The 17,623-nt window shown below is 43.6% G+C and overlaps 2 protein-coding genes across 2 annotated transcripts in view; both read left to right on the top strand.

The window, feature by feature from the left end:
- Positions 1 to 17,623, top strand: part of LOC309870266 (liprin-beta-1-like) — a gene marked incomplete at its 3' end in the record, with an annotated part of 138,739 nt that overhangs the window by 66,805 nt on the left and 54,311 nt on the right. The window contains exon 2 of the mRNA XM_082742447.1: positions 16,526 to 16,623. Coding sequence (XP_082598573.1) covers positions 16,560 to 16,623 — 64 coding nt within the window. The 5' untranslated portion in view covers positions 16,526 to 16,559. The remainder of the gene's footprint in view (positions 1 to 16,525; positions 16,624 to 17,623) is intronic.
- Positions 1,357 to 12,493, top strand: LOC309868519 (kelch-like protein 42). The gene is made up of 2 exons (XM_082738443.1): positions 1,357 to 2,360; positions 12,094 to 12,493. The coding sequence occupies exons 1-2, from the start codon at positions 1,489 to 1,491 to the stop codon at positions 12,293 to 12,295; spliced, it is 1,074 nt and encodes a 357-aa protein (XP_082594569.1). The 5' UTR covers positions 1,357 to 1,488; the 3' UTR covers positions 12,296 to 12,493.

Below are 17,623 nucleotides of genomic sequence, written 5' to 3'. Positions count from 1 at the left end.
ACAAAGCCCAAATACATCTCCTCCCCAAGTTGAGGACTATTACGGAAGAATCTTGGTCTGGGAAAAATTTCACATTTTTTTTGTTTTTGTTTTTTGTTTGTTTTGTTTTTTAGGATAGGGTGCCAGTTCCCTCCCAATCCTTATCCCTCCATCTACCCAAAGCTAACCTAACAGTATCCCTCTCACTCTCTTCTAAGATTAATTCATATCTCATGAACAACACGAGGTCTTCATTATTTGGCCTGAGCTTTTTACTCATCTCTTTGCAACGTCCAGTGAGAGAAGACCGGGAAGTTGCCCCTCCTTCAGTAGTCCTCATGGGCTGGGGAACATAGGGTGGCAAGAAACGCCACTCGGTAGGCCAGTATGACTAAAGGCGGCCAGATCTTCTGCTCAGACCATCTGTCATGGCTAGCCCAACCAAACTGAAAGAGGAAAAGCAATAACTTTTAGACGAGGTTTTAAAAGAAGTCACGTGTCTTCACTTAAATTGTCTTTCTTTTAATAGCATAAAAAGACATAACGGGCCCCAGCAGCAAATACAAGCTCCTCTGCTTCCCGACCCGTTTCATCTGCTGTACTGTGCAGCCCAGCGAGCCCTGCAGAACTGCTGCCATCTGCCTGGACCTTCTTTCTGCAAGATGGCTCCTCCACGATGACCCTGGCGAAGAATCAGCTCTAGGTGTCACCTGCGTGTGCAGGGACGGCCTATGTGCCTCAGGCCCCGGGACACTATGCCGGATTGGGCTAGATGGGCGATCCCAGATGTGATGTCATTTTGACTCCCAGGACCCCCGACTCCCATCATCCCGGTCCCCCCACGCCTGTTTCTTCTTCTCTTCTCTGTCTCCCCGCTCGTAAAGCAGCGCGGAAGAAACAGCGGACTGGCTTCACCTCGCCTCCAGTCCCCCTCCCAACCCGCGCGTCGCTGCGGAGCCCGCAGGCCGCAGAGCCGCTGCGCCGGGCGTGCGGGGGAGGCTGCGGGGACGTGGCCGCAGCCGGAGCGCCGGGGCCCGCGGCCCTCCCCGACGACGGATCCGCTCGCAGGTCTGGCGGGCGGCAGGGGTCCTGCGGGCGGAAGTGAGAAGCGAGGCGTGGCAGGAGGCTGCGGGCTGGGGGCTGGGATCCCCTCGGCGGCGGACGCGGCCCGGACAACCCGGACGAGGACGGCGGCCGCCTCCCGACGCGCGGCGCGCGGCAACCCGGCCTTTTGTGGCGTTGAGGCAGAGCAGACCGGCAGGGCGGCCGCTGCGGGGGAGCGAGGCTGAGCCGCCGCCCCCGGGACCAGGAGGAGGGGCTGCCTCGGGGGCGCCGCCGCGACCCAGATAGGCTGGGCGGACGCGGGAGCGGGCGGCGGCCCGTCGCCTCCCTCCTCCTCCGCGGCGCCATCCCTCGGCGCGCCCAACCCGGAACCCGGCGAGCGCGTGGGGGCGGGGAGGCGAGCGCGCAGAGCTGGCGGGCACCCCCGCGGCCCCCGGCCCCCCAGCCATGTCGGCCGAGGAGATGGTGCAGATCCGCCTGGAGGACCGCTGCTACCCGGTGAGCAAGAGGAAGCTTATCGAGCAGAGCGACTATTTCCGCGCCCTCTACCGCTCCGGCATGCGCGAGGCCCTGAGCCAGGAGGCCGGCGGCCCCGAGGTGCAGCAGCTGCGCGGCCTCAGCGCCCCGGGCCTGCGCCTGGTGCTGGACTTCATCAACGCCGGCGGGGCCCGCGAAGGCTGGCTCCTGGGCCCGCAGGCGGAGAAGGGCGGCGGGGTGGAGGAGGAAGAGGAGATGGACGAGGTGAGCCTGCTGGCGGAGCTGGTGGAAGCGGCCTCCTTCCTTCAGGTCACGTCTCTGCTGCAGCTGCTGCTGTCCCAGGTGCGGCTCACCAACTGCCTGGAGCTGTACCGCCTGGCGCAGGTGTACGGGCTGCCCGACCTGCAGGAGGCCTGCCTGCGCTTCATGGTCGTCCACTTCCACGAGGTGCTGTGCAAGCCCCAGTTCCACCTCCTGGGGGCTCCTCCTCAGGCCCCCGGGGATGTCAGCCTGAAGCAGAGGCTGAGAGAGGCCCGGATGACCGGGACTCCGGTTCTTGTAGCCCTGGGGGATTTCCTGGGGGGCCCCCTGGCCCCACACCCCTACCAAGGGGAGCCCCCGTCCATGCTCAGGTATGAGGAGATGACCGAACGTTGGTTCCCGCTGGCCAACAACCTTCCTCCCGACCTGGTGAACGTCAGGGGTTACGGGTCTGCCATCCTGGACAACTACCTCTTCATAGTGGGCGGGTATAGGATCACTAGCCAGGAAATCTCGGCTGCGCACTCCTACAACCCCAGCACCAATGAGTGGCTCCAGGTGGCCTCCATGAACCAGAAGAGGTAAGCGCCCAGCGGGGCTGCTTCTGCTTCTTTTCCCGTTCCATTCATTCACTTGCTCACTAGTTCGTTCATTCCCTTGATGTTTGCTGGGCAATCGCAGGAGATTTTGCTGAAGTGGGAATGACATCTTCAGGAGTGTCGCTGGCCTGGACTCTGGCAGAGTTCCCAAGGAACTGAGAACTTGCGAGGAAGAAGTGGCCCCCGCCAGGTCAACTAACCGAGTACTTTCATTGTAGGTATCGCTCTTTCAGACAAACTGCCTTTTTGCCTCTTTCCCAGTTGGGGGGCGTGGGGTGGGGGATGTCTGTGGTTTCCTGGAAGGATACTGTAAAGGAAAACTTTTTTTAAGTTTGCTTTCATTTTTACCTTTTTTTTTAATTTTTTAGGCTCTAATCCTGATTACAGTGACAGACCGGGCAGTGACCTGTAATGCGGTCTTGGGAGGATTTTTGTTGTTGTTATTGACTTTGAAGCTTTCCACACTGGGGCCCCAATCTGTAAACAGATTACCATTAGAATTGTACCTTGGATTGTCTTTTTTATTTTGTATCCTCTCTTTTGCATCTCCCTTCCTTCCCAGACAGTTTCGTCTTTGTTCTAAAATTTGAGCCTGGCAGTGGTCACCTACAAAATTAGAACGTTTCAGTGCACCCAACCTTCCTCCTCCCATCCTCAAATCCCTCCCAACATGCCCTTGGGTGACATGAAGACAGGTAAAGGAGGAGGGGAGGCGAGGGAGAGTAGGGAATAGAGGAGGGAAAGGAAAAGGAAGAAGAAGGGAAAAAAAAAAAAAGAGCAGAGCAGATACAGGAAGAGATGGTAGGAAAGAAAGATGGAAGGACTCAAGATGGCCCAGAGCCATTCACACTTAAGTGGGGAGAAGAATCAATCAGTATGATCCACGAAAGGACAGGAATACCCTTTTTTCTGCTATTCTTGTATCCATCTCAACCCCCACATGGGCCCTACCCTGAAGTGTGGAACAAGTAGTTGGGGGACTCACCACCAGGCAAAGAAAGTTGTAACTGGAATGGGAAGACCATTATACATACATACTTGACTTAAGGGTACCCCAGCCTAGGGGGGTGGGGGGAACAGTGGCTTTATTTCTACTCTAACATGAAATTCATTTTGGAAAGTGTTCTTTTTTTTCTGGTGATAAAAATAATACATACTTATTTTAGAAAAGTGGAAAATGGAAAAGAATCAAGAAACAGAAAGACTATCACTCCTGCTCCCTCCCTCACAGAGGCAATACTGTGTAGAGATTGGCATGTTTTCTTCCAAGCCCTTTTTAGTGTATTATTTATACCACTGAGATGATACTGTATTTAAGGTTTGGTATCAGAAGTGTTATTTTTAGGCAAATTCTACAAGCTTTAATTGAGGTAACAAAGGGACATTCAGTGGTTACGAATGGTGCTCAGATTTGGGGTGGAAAGCCCAGCCGGTTGTCTGTCACCTCTACACACGTGTGTCCAGCTGTATCAACTGCTGCTCAACAGAACCCCTCCACCCCCAAATCCAGCTTGAGTTCTAACATAACACCTCACAGAATTCTTATTTTTTTAGAGAAGCGGGGAAGGCCACAGGGGGAAAGTGAATCCTAAGCAGGCTCCGTGTCCAGCACAGAGCCTGACGTAGGGTTTGATCTCATGATGCTGGCATCATGACCTGAGCCAAAATCAAGTCAGATCCTTAACCAACTGAGTCACTCCAGTGCCCCCTTTTCTTTCTTTACAAATCCTTGATAGTCGTTTTTCTTTTTTCTTTTTCTTTTTAGGAATATTCTTTATGTCCTCCAGGGGGAAAAAAAAAAAGGTATTCAAGTAATTCGTAAATACATGCTTAGAAAAATTACAAATGACACGAGAAACCACAGAGTGGAAGATATGTGTATCTACTGATATATATTTATATATTATACATTTGTAAATATATGTTATAAATGTACATTTATATAAACATAAGTATGTTAATAATTGTTAGGGGAAAATGTTTGTATGTGTGTACATGTAGGGGTGTCTGTTCATCTTCTATATATTTTTACCATAGGTTGATTAGGCTGTGCTGATTATTATGACAATTCCACTTGGAGAGTTTTTTCTGTATCAACAAATATCAACATACATAGAGCTGTCTCACTCATTAAGAGCTGTATTCTAGCCTTTGGCTGTATGGTAATGTAATCAGCCCATCCCTTACTCGTGAGCATTTAAGTTGCTTCTATTTGCCATTATAAACACTGCTATAATGGGATGCCTGGGTTGCTCAGTGGGTTAAGCATCTGCCTTTGGCTCAGGTCATGATCCCAGGGCCCTGGAATGGGTCCCATGTTAGGCTCCCTGCTCCTCAGGGAGTCTGCTTCTCCCTCTCCCTCTGCCCCTCCCCACACTTGTGCTCTCTCACTCGCTCACTCTCTCTTTCGAATACATAAGATCTTTTTAAAAAATGCTATGTTGAACATCTTGGCATAGATGTGCCTCTCTTAGCAGGCATTTTTCAGTAGTCCTAAATAACAAATTCCTGGAATCTCTGGATAGGTGGGCCAAAGTATATATAAGTTTTAAATTTTGGTAGCCCCTGCCAAATTGCCCATCAGAACATTGTTCAGATCTCCTCTCCTATCAACAGTGTCTGAGCTTGCCAGTTCCTGTACTCCTGCCAAGACAGGATATTATCATCATTTTATATTTTTACCAATCCAGTTGGCAAACACTGATGTGAATCTTTCTGCTTGGGAGAGAAATTTTTCCTCTCAGATGTTTATTGGCACTTTGTATATATTTTATAAGTGGCCTTTGCCAATGAAAAATACAATTGGTTTATCTTTTTCCTATTCCGTTTAGAAATTCTGTTTACATACGTAGAATCAATCTCTTGTCTCTTAGGTAATGTTGCACTGTTTTCCCCCTGCCTTTATTTTACTGGAAGGCCTCAAAAATAAAAATCCACAAAGTGACTAGGCTGGTGAAGTCAATGAGTAGAGGGGTGGGTTGGAGTGATGATGAATCGGAGAGCTGTCACCCTACCGCAAGAGGGCCCCACCCCTCTCACCCACAGCTTGTTGCTATCTCCAAGTATAGAAAGCATTGCCAGATAGCCAGATGCCCTGATTTTTAAAGACTGGCAACTTACTGCATTGAAAAAACCAACATCAACAATAACAGAAACCTTGCAGACCAAACAAACTGTAGGACAACACTGGCATTGTGAGCCTCCAATTTTGGACATCAGGTTTATCATGTATTCTTTTTTTTTTTTTTTTTTTTAAATTTTAAATCTTTAATATGTAATACCTAATCTTCATTATAATCTTAAAAAGATCTCTTTATACAAATGTATCACATATTCTTACATGAGGAAATTTAAATTTTGGGGGAGTCAAATTTGTCCTACATACTATTAGCTTTTAATCTTGCACAGGAAAGGTGTCTACAAGTTAAGAATATACAAATATTCATCTGTCTTATAATCTATTTTATGGTTTTGCCTTTTTACATTTATATTTGAATGTGTTTGGGATTTATTTTTATGTAAAGTATAATGTAAGGTTATAGCATGTTTCCTAAATGTCTCAGTGGCCTCAGTCCTCACTGTGATTTGCACAACCAGTTATCAGATGATAATTTTCCTGTTTCCATATTGACATATTGGCTTTTCCTTTACCAATAGCATACTTTTATTTATATTTATTTATTTATTTATTTTTTCCAATAGCATACTTTTAAATTATTGCAGCTTGGTAAACTATTCTGTTGTCTCGTGGAATAGAGACCCATTTTTTTCTGTTTATTTTTTTTTTAAGATTTTATTTATTTATTTGACAGAGAGAGAGAGACACATCACAAGTAGGCAGATCAGCAGGCAGAGAGAGGGGGAAGCAGGCTCCCTGCTGAGCAGAGAGCCCAATGCTGGACTCGATCCCAGGACCCTGAGATCATGACCTGAGCCAAAGGCAGAGGCTTAACCCACTGAGCCACCCAGGCACCCCTTTTTGGTTTTATTTTTATTCTCTTAGCTATTCTTTGTACATTTTCCCCTTCAGAGAAACTTTAGAATCCAATTGTCAAGTTCTGTTGGAGTTTTGATTGATATTTATCAGTTAAGTTGGAGGAGGATTAATAGTTTCATAATACTTTGCAGATAGAAAAAATGTTTTTCCATGTATTTAGGTCTTTTGGTCTTTCAGGAAAGGTTTATGATCTTTGTATAGTCTGTATATTTTTTGCAGCTATTCTCAGGAATTTTCTAGTTTTTTTTAAAACTTTTGTTTATTTTTTTTTTAAGTAAGTTCTGGGCGAAGGTGGGGCTTGAACTCAAAACCCTGAGATTAAGAGTTGCGTGCTCCACTGACTGAGCGAGTCAGGCAACCCCGAGCTACTGTTTTTTTTCTACACAGATACTTTTTTCCATCAAATTTTAAAATTGGGTGCCATGTTGGAATTTGTAACCTTCTTTATCTCTCTCATACTTTGACTCAGATTTGAGGGTCAGCTCAATTGGATGTCCCTTTCTGAACTCTGAGTTAGGCTAAATATTCAAATTCTTTGTTTCTCTAGAATACTTTCCACCTCGAATTGAAGTTTTCTGCTTATGTCTGCTTCTCTCCCTTCCAGTCAGGTCCAGTTCATTGCTTCTGTGTGCCCCTACTGCTAATGTGGTATCCAATAATTCATAGATGCTCAAAATGCACCATTGTTTTTGAATTATGAACTATATCATATATTATTGTAATAAAAGTGACTATATTATTTTTTTAAATGTAATATTGTGAATATTTTTATCTTGTAACAGTCACTGTCGTTATTTAGAATAGCAGAAAAATAATATTAGGTAACATTTAACTGAACATTTACTCTGTGCTAGGTACTGTTCTTACTGCTTTGCATGTATTATCTCACTTATTCTTCACAAAGACTGTATCAGGCAGGTTCCCATTTTACAGTCAGAAACTGTAAGTAAGTAATTTGCTAAGGTGTGTAGTAAGTAGCGTAACCAAAATGTAAATATCCATTGAATAGATATAACCATTTAGAGTATTTACAGTTTGGCTTCTAGACTGGCAGTGACCATCTTCATGTGCATTTTTTAATTTTCTTAAAAATTATTTTCTTCAGAGAAGTGGAGCACAGATGCTTTGTGCTGCTTTTAAAAATTTCATTACATGTGTTTGAGCTTCACCACAGCCTTCATTCATGTCTAGCATCTTTCTAGTCACTATTGGGCAAACAACAAAGACAACATGGTTCCTGTCCTCAAGGAATTTAGATGATGAAACAAGTAAAAATGAAACTTAGAATGGGATTGTTTCTGGATAATGTATCTAATACAGTTTCTGGAAACACCAGAGGAAACTTAGAACCTTGAGGAAAAGCAGATTTCAGCCCCTGTGATTACACAGCATTTCACATCTGGCTTGATTCACTGCCTCTGTGATGTACCTTTACATCACAGTACCTTTACTGTTTTACTTTGACAAAGTGGTCAAATGCAAAGCAGCCCACATTCCTCAGCAACGGAATAGGGTGGTGATCTCAGAATCTTAAATAGTATGGGACAGGCAGGAACCCTAGCTTGAGAGATTCTGTAAAGCCCTTTGCACCCTGGATAAAATGGTGCATGTGACCAGTAGTGTTCCCCATGCCCCCCCCCCCCCGCCCAAAAAGGAAGAAAGAGATGTTAGTGTTGTGCTGGCACACTTGAAAATGGCAGTGTGAGTACACAGCAGAGCAGAGAGGCTGCTTTGAAGTCCAGGGATGCCCCACTGCCCAGTGGTCTGCATGTGGGTTTGATCTCAGGAGTTGTCAGGACATCTGTGCGAAAGTCTGTGTACCCACAACATTGCTTGCCCTCCCTCCTTGCTTCCATTGGTGATAACTTGCAGGAACTGGCCATTGTTGCAGCAATCCTGGTCGTTCATTTCTCCGTCTCTAACATCTCTAGTCTCTCTGATTGCCCTGTACTTTTGCTCTGCAGTTGTTCTGTGTGTGAATACAAAGCCGGGAGAGAGTTAAACAAGTTTCCTGGCTGAGACGGAATTACCGTCGTCAGCCTTAGCTGTTCCCTTTTTCTCTGGGCCAAAGTTTAGTATTTTAGGGCATTTCTGGTCTCCTTTCTAGTTAAGGTTGCAGCCCGAGAATAGTGGGAAGGAAAGAAAACTATATGTCTGTTCATCCCCCACTCATTGTGATTTTGTCCAGTAGTTGCTTCGTGTGCTCCAGTCTCTCAGACACCTAGTAGGTAGCGACCTGCTGGTCCTCAGGGGAGGTTAATCCATAGGGAAGTGGCAGAAGGTAGGCAAGAGGAGGAGGAGGAGGGGACACAAGGACCTGAATGCTCCACAAACTATATGTCTTTTCTGTGTGGTTGAGAAAAGATCTTGCCATTTTTCTCTGATGTTTACTCCAATGGCAACAAACTTTTCTTTGTACCAAACCTTGACAATGGTTCCTATTTCTTGAGCTCTTAACTCTGGGCTACATGTTGTAGACACTGTTTTAGATGTCACTTCCTATTTCACACTCACAGCATCTCTTTGGAGTAGTCTCTTTTTAGATCTTTTTAATCTCTTTTTAGTAGTATTGGCTCCATCTTCCCAAGGGGAAATTGAGGATGAGTTTCATAAGTTTGCATGGTTACAGGGCCAGCACTCGAAGCCGCTCCCACCTCTGTGTCACCGGCCGCCCTACAGCTGTATACAGCTACTGTTGATCTGTGTAGCAGGGTTCAGCGTGTTTCATGTCACTTAGTTTTTAAGGATTTGCTGGGCTCTTTATTTCCTTGAGGTGAAGTAGTAATTAAATCAGCATTTTTTCCCCTTTATTTCTAAGTCAGTCAAGGATGTAGCTACAACACATCATTATTTGGTTTAAAAATTATTCTTTTTACCCCCTGAAGGTAGTATGTCAGGGATCAATATTAAGAAAACACTAGAGATGAATTTTTTTTTTTTAAAGCCGTAGCTTGGATTCATACTTTCACCCTTCCAGTAGGTGAAGAGTGAAAGAGTTACTTTCAAAGAGTAGGAAATGAGGTGCTTCATGGTGAGAATTTATGGATGAGAGAGCACTTTGTATGTAATTCCAGAATACATTCCAGCCGGTGACTGTTGCAGTTAACAAATGACAAAGAGATCCTCTCGGAATTAAGAAATTTAGTCTTATGACACCCAGAAAAAGCATTCCCTCTTGTGACCCCTTTCTGCAGGTGTTCCCCTTTTCAACTCTTCCTGTGTGATATATGTTCCTTTCTCCACTTCACAGGTGGGGAAACTGAGGACGAGATGAACTGAGATTTAGTGACTTATCTAAGGTCACACAGCCATTGAGTGGTGGAGCTAAGATCTCCCCGTGTGAGCCTGGGCTCACAATCCTCAGCAGGACGCGTGTTCACTAAGTGGTCCGCGTTGGGGTGGCAGTTTCATCTTCAACTCAATATTGAAAAGCGTCTTCTCTTCAAGTGAATTTGAGCATGCTGGGTCTGGAGAGATGGAATTGTTTACTTTTAACTGCTTACTCATTCAGCCCTTACATGTTTACTTAGGACAAATGCTTATGCTGGATGAATATTAAAAACCGTTTTGATCTTAGAAAATTTACTATCTGTGTACCTTTGGGAAGCAAAAACAAATTGCAGACTGGTAAAATTTAGTCCTTATTTGCAAGCTTTATTTCCTTTGGTTCCCCAAATTTGCACACACAGAGAGGGCATCATGGTCAGATTTTTTTTTTTTTTTTTAAGATTTTATTTATTTATTTGACAGAGAGAAATCACAAGTAGATGGAGAGGCAGGCAGAGAGAGAGAGAGGGAAGCAGGCTCTCTGCTCAGCAGAGAGCCCGATGCGGGACTCGATCCCAGGACCCTGAGATCATGACCTGAGCCGAAGGCAGCGGCTTAACCCACTGAGCCACCCAGGCGCCCTCATGGTCAGATTTTAAGGACCATTGGCAGCAGGAAAAGTAAGCAACATGAAGTAGAGACCCCCCCCCCCCCGGTGGCTGCCACCCCAGTGAAGTCGGTTGGCATAAAATGTGACTGGCTGGCTAGGTGTAATGGACAATGTGAGGTTCTTGCTGAAGAGTACTCTGTTCACTTTGTCATTTGAAAAACAAAACAAAGACTCATTTAAACGGACACGTTGCAGGCACCTTTGAAAACATCTTACTGTTTTAGTAGGTGTAGGTGGCTATTACCCACATGTCCTATGTCATGGTACATCAGTGTTGATTAGACTCCTGCTGGGAGATCACACATGGCCAACTTGTTCCCTGTTTCTTCCTCATCTACCCTCTTACCTGCATTTTTCAAATGTGGGTCTCCCCATTCTTTCTTAGGATATTGTTAATTTTGAAGACATTGTTGTATTAGTGGTAGATGTGGTCTCTAAATTTACTACTTTATTTCAAACACTAGAAAACTAAGAAATGATAATGGTAGTATCTTATCTCAGTGTGGTACTTCCTGAGAAACTGTTGCCTGTAATGTCTTGACCATCCTGTGATGAGTATTATCCCCATACCAGCAATAGTGAATTGGTGTGTTTGGACTAGGGTCAGAGAGCTGCTTCAGGTCTTTCTGTTGCATTGTGCTCTGTTCACACTCCTGTAAACTTGAGACCAAGCACCAATCTGGGAGACTGACCCAAATGTGTATCCCATCTGGCCTTCAAGGAGTCATTAATTTCTGTGCGCTACACTGGAACAAATTAGTTTTTTCTTTTCAATTCAGAAGTTAAAAGTTACAAGACTTTTATGTAGCATCTGAAGCTGATGAGCAGTATTTGATTGTATTACTGAATATGGGGCTTAAAACCAGTGTCTTCTCCTTTTAAAATTATTTTATTTATTTGAGAGAGACAGAGATAGTGAGAGAGAGCATGAGCAGGAAGGAGAGGGAGAAGCAGACTCCCAGAACCCTGGAATCATGACCTGAGCCAAAGGCTGACGCTCAACCAGCTGAGCCACCCGGGTGCCCCTAAAATTATTTTCTATTATGATAAATGAGCATTTGTTGATTTAAGTATTTGTTAACATACAGAAGCCCCCGTAAGGGTGCTGTATCAAAATATGTTTAGTTTGGTGTTTATGTAGCCCTTTGTATTGTGTTGTGAAACAGTATATAAGATGCCCTCGGATGGAGCGGTGGGATGGGGGGGCGAGAGATCTGCCAGGAGCACTTGTGGTAAAGGGGTCTTTGAACCACCCTCTAGCACCCACCCTTAGCATATGCACCATAGAAGGTGCTAGTGTGTACCTAACATGGAGCCTCCTCAATGGGGAGGAAGAATTGGAAACATGCTGAGTAGAGAGACAAGGGAGGTTATGCGTTCCTCCCTTAACACTTGCTCCCGCAGTTGAAAGAAATATTAAAATATTAAATATTAATATAAATTATTATTTAATGTTAATATGAATAAATTAATATTACTATTTAAATATCTTTGGTTCTTGGCATAAGGCTAAGCAAGACTACTCTTGGTTATATTGAGTTGCTTATCTCTAATTGCTAACATTTGAAAAATGCTTCATTCTTGTGAATTCTGAGATAGGAGTGAAATTTGAGGTGTCATTTGGCCATTCCTCTGTCCCCAGGCAGAATGGCACCCAGCTTGGAGAGCTAATTTTCTTTAGATCTCCAGCACATTCCTCAGTCTGCTTTAGCAGTTGATGCCATTTGCCTTTTTTATGGTTAAGAAAACTGACTCTCTGGGCCTTTGTATCTCTCTTTCAGGTCTAACTTCAAACTTGTGGCTGTTAATTCAAAACTCTATGCCATTGGTGGGCAGGCCGTTTCTAATGTTGAGTGTTACAATCCCGAGCAGGATGCCTGGAATTTTGTGGCACCCTTACCAAACCCTCTGGCCGAGTTCTCTGCGTGTGAGTGTAAGGGGAAAATTTATGTCATTGGAGGATATACGACCAGAGGTAAGTGAAGGGGCCAAGTAAGTGATCCTCTTCCACGTGAGCTTGGGCAGCCTGGGGAAATGCTCTGATGTACATATTGTAATTTCATACATTATATACTGGACATTTGCATATCTGGGAGGAAGAGAGTTGAGTATTACAAGGGTACTTTGGACAGAAGGGACCTTTGATCCCTTTGTGTGAGCATGAAAATTGAATGGGGTAGAGGATGTGATGAAGAGAATACGTATTTTCTTTTTTTTTTTTTTTTAAAGATTTTATTTGTTTATTTGACAGAGAGAAATCACAAGTAGATGGAGAGGCAGGCAGAGAGAGAGGAAGGGAAGCAGGCTCCCTGCTGAGCAGAGAGCCCGATGCGGGACTCAATCCCAAGACCCTGAGATCATGACCTGAGCCGAAGGCAGTGGCTTAACCCACTGAGCCACCCAGGTGCCCCAAGAGAATACGTATTTTCTTTCTGCTCTGGAAGCCCAGCCTTGTGAGCAGCTGTCTTGTGACTGGACTGGGTAAGTGCCATCCTTCTTGCAAACACATTTAACACTATGGAATTTAGGGCCAGAACATCCTTGTGGATCTGTGTTTTCACTTTCTTCGTTCTTGAGCACAAACCTATCAGACAGTTTCCAGAAGCTCAGCTCAAGGCTGTTGTTCACATAGTGTAAGAGGATTACAAAAGACAACAATATAAGAGAACTTTTTCCTGACCAGAGGTGGGAGGTGGTTGTGCTTTTTATTAAGCTGTACTGTTTTTGGTGGGCATTTGGCATTGATAATTTGGAAATAAGTTTTCCCAATAGGTTTTTTACTGCTGTTCTTGGTAGATAGCATCTCACATGATAATGACAAACTTGGTTGTGTTAGGAGGCGGTGGGGCCCACCAGATAGAAGTGTGTCTTGCCTTTTATCGCTCTCCCCCACTTGTGTCCGAGTTACCTCTTGGCCAAAGAAATTTATTTATTTTTTATTTTTTAAAAAAGATTTGATTTATTTATTTGACAGGAATAGAAAGCGCATATCTTTGAGGGAGCCACTGTTGAACTCAGTACAGGTGCTGTGTTTATGCATCTAAGGAGAGGCAGTGACCAAGAGAAATGCATGGGACGCAGTGAACTTTTTTGTTTTTTAATGCCCTCAAGTTTTTATCCCTGTGGAGCTAGTCCCAGTGCCTCTCCCTCATGACTTTCCAGTAAAGAAGAGATAATTGCCAGCTTTTTGGGGTAATAAATAATTGAAAAAAGAGAGAGAGAGACCTAGCACCCATTTCTTTTACCTTCTACATTGGTGTTTGGGTACGGTGGTCAACTTCATGTGTTTAATGAAACCAAATGTTCTTACAAAGAACATTTGTTGTAAAGGCCTGTAAAATACATTGTTTGAATTTTAGAGATAAACCTCATACCTGTCAAGCAGGTTTATATAACACTGAAAAGTAAGCCCAAATATGTAAGCAAGTCTGAAGAAAATGATTTTGTTTTGCTGGTACGGCGCACATACTTTTTTCTCTCATTGGGATCCTACTGAGTAAAAAATTGACATGGGGTGGGCAATAAAATTTACGTTAATCTCTCCAATTCTGTGTGTGGAGAAAGCTGAATGCTCTCTATGTATGCTTGGTAAGTTTTCACCACAGTTTGGCCCATTATGACATTATTGATTCTAGAATATGAGTATCTAAGGTAACAAACACTTGTCTAGTGCAACTAGCTGAACTTTGTAGGTTTCAAGGTTGAGCGGTTCACTTGAAGGAGTTGTTTTAGTTTTGGATATTATGATAATGGGAATCCCAAAATGTTTTGGTTATTTCGGTTAGCGTGTGTCTGGCAAGTGCGGTCATTCGAAGCTTAAGATCACACACAGCAAAGGTAGGACCTTCCAGGGACCACTTCCATTTTGCTCTCAGTCCTTTTGATGTATAATGGGCCTCCTCTAACCCCAGCCCCATGTGTGTGACAAAAAGTGGAGAACCTGGTCGTAGTTTAACATGTAGCTAATAGCGTCATAGCATATTTGACACCATAATGAAGAGGAGATAATGAAATATTTCCTGTTTTTAAGCACTTTGACTTGCTTTCTGAGATATAGCATGATAACCCCAATGAGACAAAGAACATTTGTTGTAAAGGCCTGTAAAATACATTGTTTGAATTTTAGAGATAAACCTCATACCTGTCAAGCAGGTTTATATAACACTGAAAAGTAAGCCCAAATATGTAAGCAAGTCTGAAGAAAATGATTTTGTTTTGCTGGTACGGCGCACATACTTTTTTCTCTCATTGGGATCCTACTGAGTAAAACATTGACATGGGGTGGGCAATAAAATTTACGTTAATCTCTCCAATTCTGTGTGTGGAGAAAGCTGAATGCTCTCTATGTATGCTTGGTAAGTTTTCACCACAGTTTGGCCCATTATGACATTATTGATTCTAGAATATGAGTATCTAAGGTAACAAACACTTGTCTAGTGCAACTAGCTGAACTTTGTAGGTTTCAAGGTTGAGCGGTTCACTTGAAGGAGTTGTTTTAGTTTTGGATATTATGATAATGGGAATCCCAAAATGTTTTGGTTATTTCGGTTAGCGTGTGTCTGGCAAGTGCGGTCATTCGAAGCTTAAGATCACACACAGCAAAGGTAGGACCTTCCAGGGACCACTTCCATTTTGCTCTCAGTCCTTTTGATGTATAATGGGCCTCCTCTAACCCCAGCCCCATGTGTGTGACAAAAAGTGGAGAACCTGGTCGTAGTTTAACATGTAGCTAATAGCGTCATAGCATATTTGACACCATAATGAAGAGGAGATAATGAAATATTTCCTGTTTTTAAGCACTTTGACTTGCTTTCTGAGATATAGCATGATAACCCCAATGAGACAAAGAACATTTGTTGTAAAGGCCTGTAAAATACATTGTTTGAATTTTAGAGATAAACCTCATACCTGTCAAGCAGGTTTATATAACACTGAAAAGTAAGCCCAAATATGTAAGCAAGTCTGAAGAAAATGATTTTGTTTTGCTGGTACGGCGCACATACTTTTTTCTCTCATTGGGATCCTACTGAGTAAAAAATTGACATGGGGTGGGCAATAAAATTTACGTTAATCTCTCCAATTCTGTGTGTGGAGAAAGCTGAATGCTCTCTATGTATGCTTGGTAAGTTTTCACCACAGTTTGGCCCATTATGACATTATTGATTCTAGAATATGAGTATCTAAGGTAACAAACACTTGTCTAGTGCAACTAGCTGAACTTTGTAGGTTTCAAGGTTGAGCGGTTCACTTGAAGGAGTTGTTTTAGTTTTGGATATTATGATAATGGGAATCCCAAAATGTTTTGGTTATTTCAGTTAGCGTGTGTCTGGCAAGTGCGGTCATTCGAAGCTTAAGATCACAGCAAAGGTAGGACCTTCCAGGGACCACTTCCATTTTGTTCTCAGTCCTTTTGATGTATAATGGGCCTCCTCTAACCCCAGCCCCATGTGTGTGACAAAAAGTGGAGAACCTGGTCGTAGTTTAACATGTAGCTAATAGCGTCATAGCATATTTGACACCATAATGAAGAGGAGATAATGAAATATTTCCTGTTTTTAAGCACTTTGACTTGTTTTCTGAGATATAGCATGATAACCCCAATGAATATTTCAAATTCTGTTTCTTACAAAGAACATTTGTTGTAAAGGCCTGTAAAATACATTGTTTGAATTTTAGAGATATACCTCATACCTGTCAAGCAGGTTTATATAACACTGAAAAGAGTGTTTATATAACACTCTAGGATCATGACCTGAGCTAAGGGCAGTTGCTTAATCAACTGAGCCACCCAGGCACCCCTGCTTATTGCAATTTCATATTGTCACTTATTAAACAAGTGCTTGGAAATTTTAAAAAAACAGTGGTTCTTCACCAGTCTGAAAACCATGGTCTAGGTTCTCATACCTCCGTGTCAGAGCATTTGAAAGGCTCGTTGAACGGAACAGAGAAGAAATACATAACTATCTGTTGTCACCTTGCGTGAAAGATCTGAAACTCTTTTTATTAACTGGTGGAGTGTGTGGTCTTGCAGTTAGGTAGACAGTCGGCCACTGCGTGCTAAGTGACTGAGGTAATTCAGCTCTGCCGGTTCAGAAAATTTCTCTTCCCTAGCTGACGTCTAAGTGGGGTTGTAATTTGGCCTTGAGCTGTCACACCTGCTGGGAAGCATGTGTCATTTAAAAGGATATAATGGTAACATCATTGTTTTTTCAGATCTAGGTTGGAATTTGCCCTTGACAAACACAAAATGATGAGTGACGCAAGTGATATGTTGGCTGTGGCGTTGGAGCAGATGGATGGGCTTACAGCAGGTAATCTGCGTCCTCTGAAAGATGGAATCATGACATTTACTCTGCACTTTTGGCTTTTTCATTCCAACTCTTTTATTACCTTTTCCACTTTATTTTCATTTATTGGTTGCCTTTAGATTCCTCGTGGTTTCACATTAGCCCCTCTTCTCCATTTTATACCAGTATCATTCTCAAACTTTGTTTGAAAATGTCTAATTCCATTTCCATACTGTAGTTCTGACTCAAGGAGAAAGAAAGTATTCTCTGGCAATGCTCTCGGGTTCCCTTCCTCCTCGGGAGCTTTGTACTATCTGCACTTTACTGTACTCCCAATAAACCTTGCTTTGCTGCCGACCCCCCCCCCCCAAAAAAAGTAAGTAAGTACATCTCTTGGGATTTCGGTGCAGGTAGTAGCTGTAGGTCACACTTTGAGAGATACTGCTCTACCTAGGATCCATGGATATTCTGATCTATTCCCTTGAATTTGACATTTACTTTGCCACCAGTAACTCTCACCTCTATTTACTTTCTCAATTCTCTGCTAAGCTTTGGGTCTCTAACTGCCAATCAGATACCTCCTTGAAATAGCCTATATGCATATCCATGTCATCACAGAAAGAAAAAAGGAATGGACTCTGGGTCCATGACCTGAGCCAAAGGCAAACGCTTAATGACTGAGCCACCCACGTGCCCCTTAGCCATTCCTTTTTTCCCCCTCTGAAGTCTGTCCTGTTTGTGCTCTGCCGTGCTTTGTCCTGGCAACCCTCTCCCTTGATGTTCTTGGCATTCTTGCTTTCCCGCTGTAGTTCCTCATTCTCTAGACCACCAGAATTTTCTTTCTGAAACACAGATCTGGTCGTATTCCTCCCTTATTATGAATCTTGAGTGATTCTCTGTTATGGAAGTAGAGCAGAAACAGTGTAGATCATGACCTGCTTGTTTTCTCATCATGACCAGAGGGACTGAACAGTAGGTAAACCCTTTCAGATGCTTGTGCTCTCCTAGGGGTAGTGGCTCCTTA

The sequence above is a fragment of the Mustela nivalis genome (genome assembly GCF_964662115.1).
Source record: "Mustela nivalis genome assembly, chromosome: 7".
Lineage (NCBI taxonomy): Eukaryota > Metazoa > Chordata > Mammalia > Carnivora > Mustelidae > Mustela > Mustela nivalis.
Note: the sequence above shows the minus strand (reverse complement) of the source record. Positions and strands in the feature narration are given on the sequence as shown.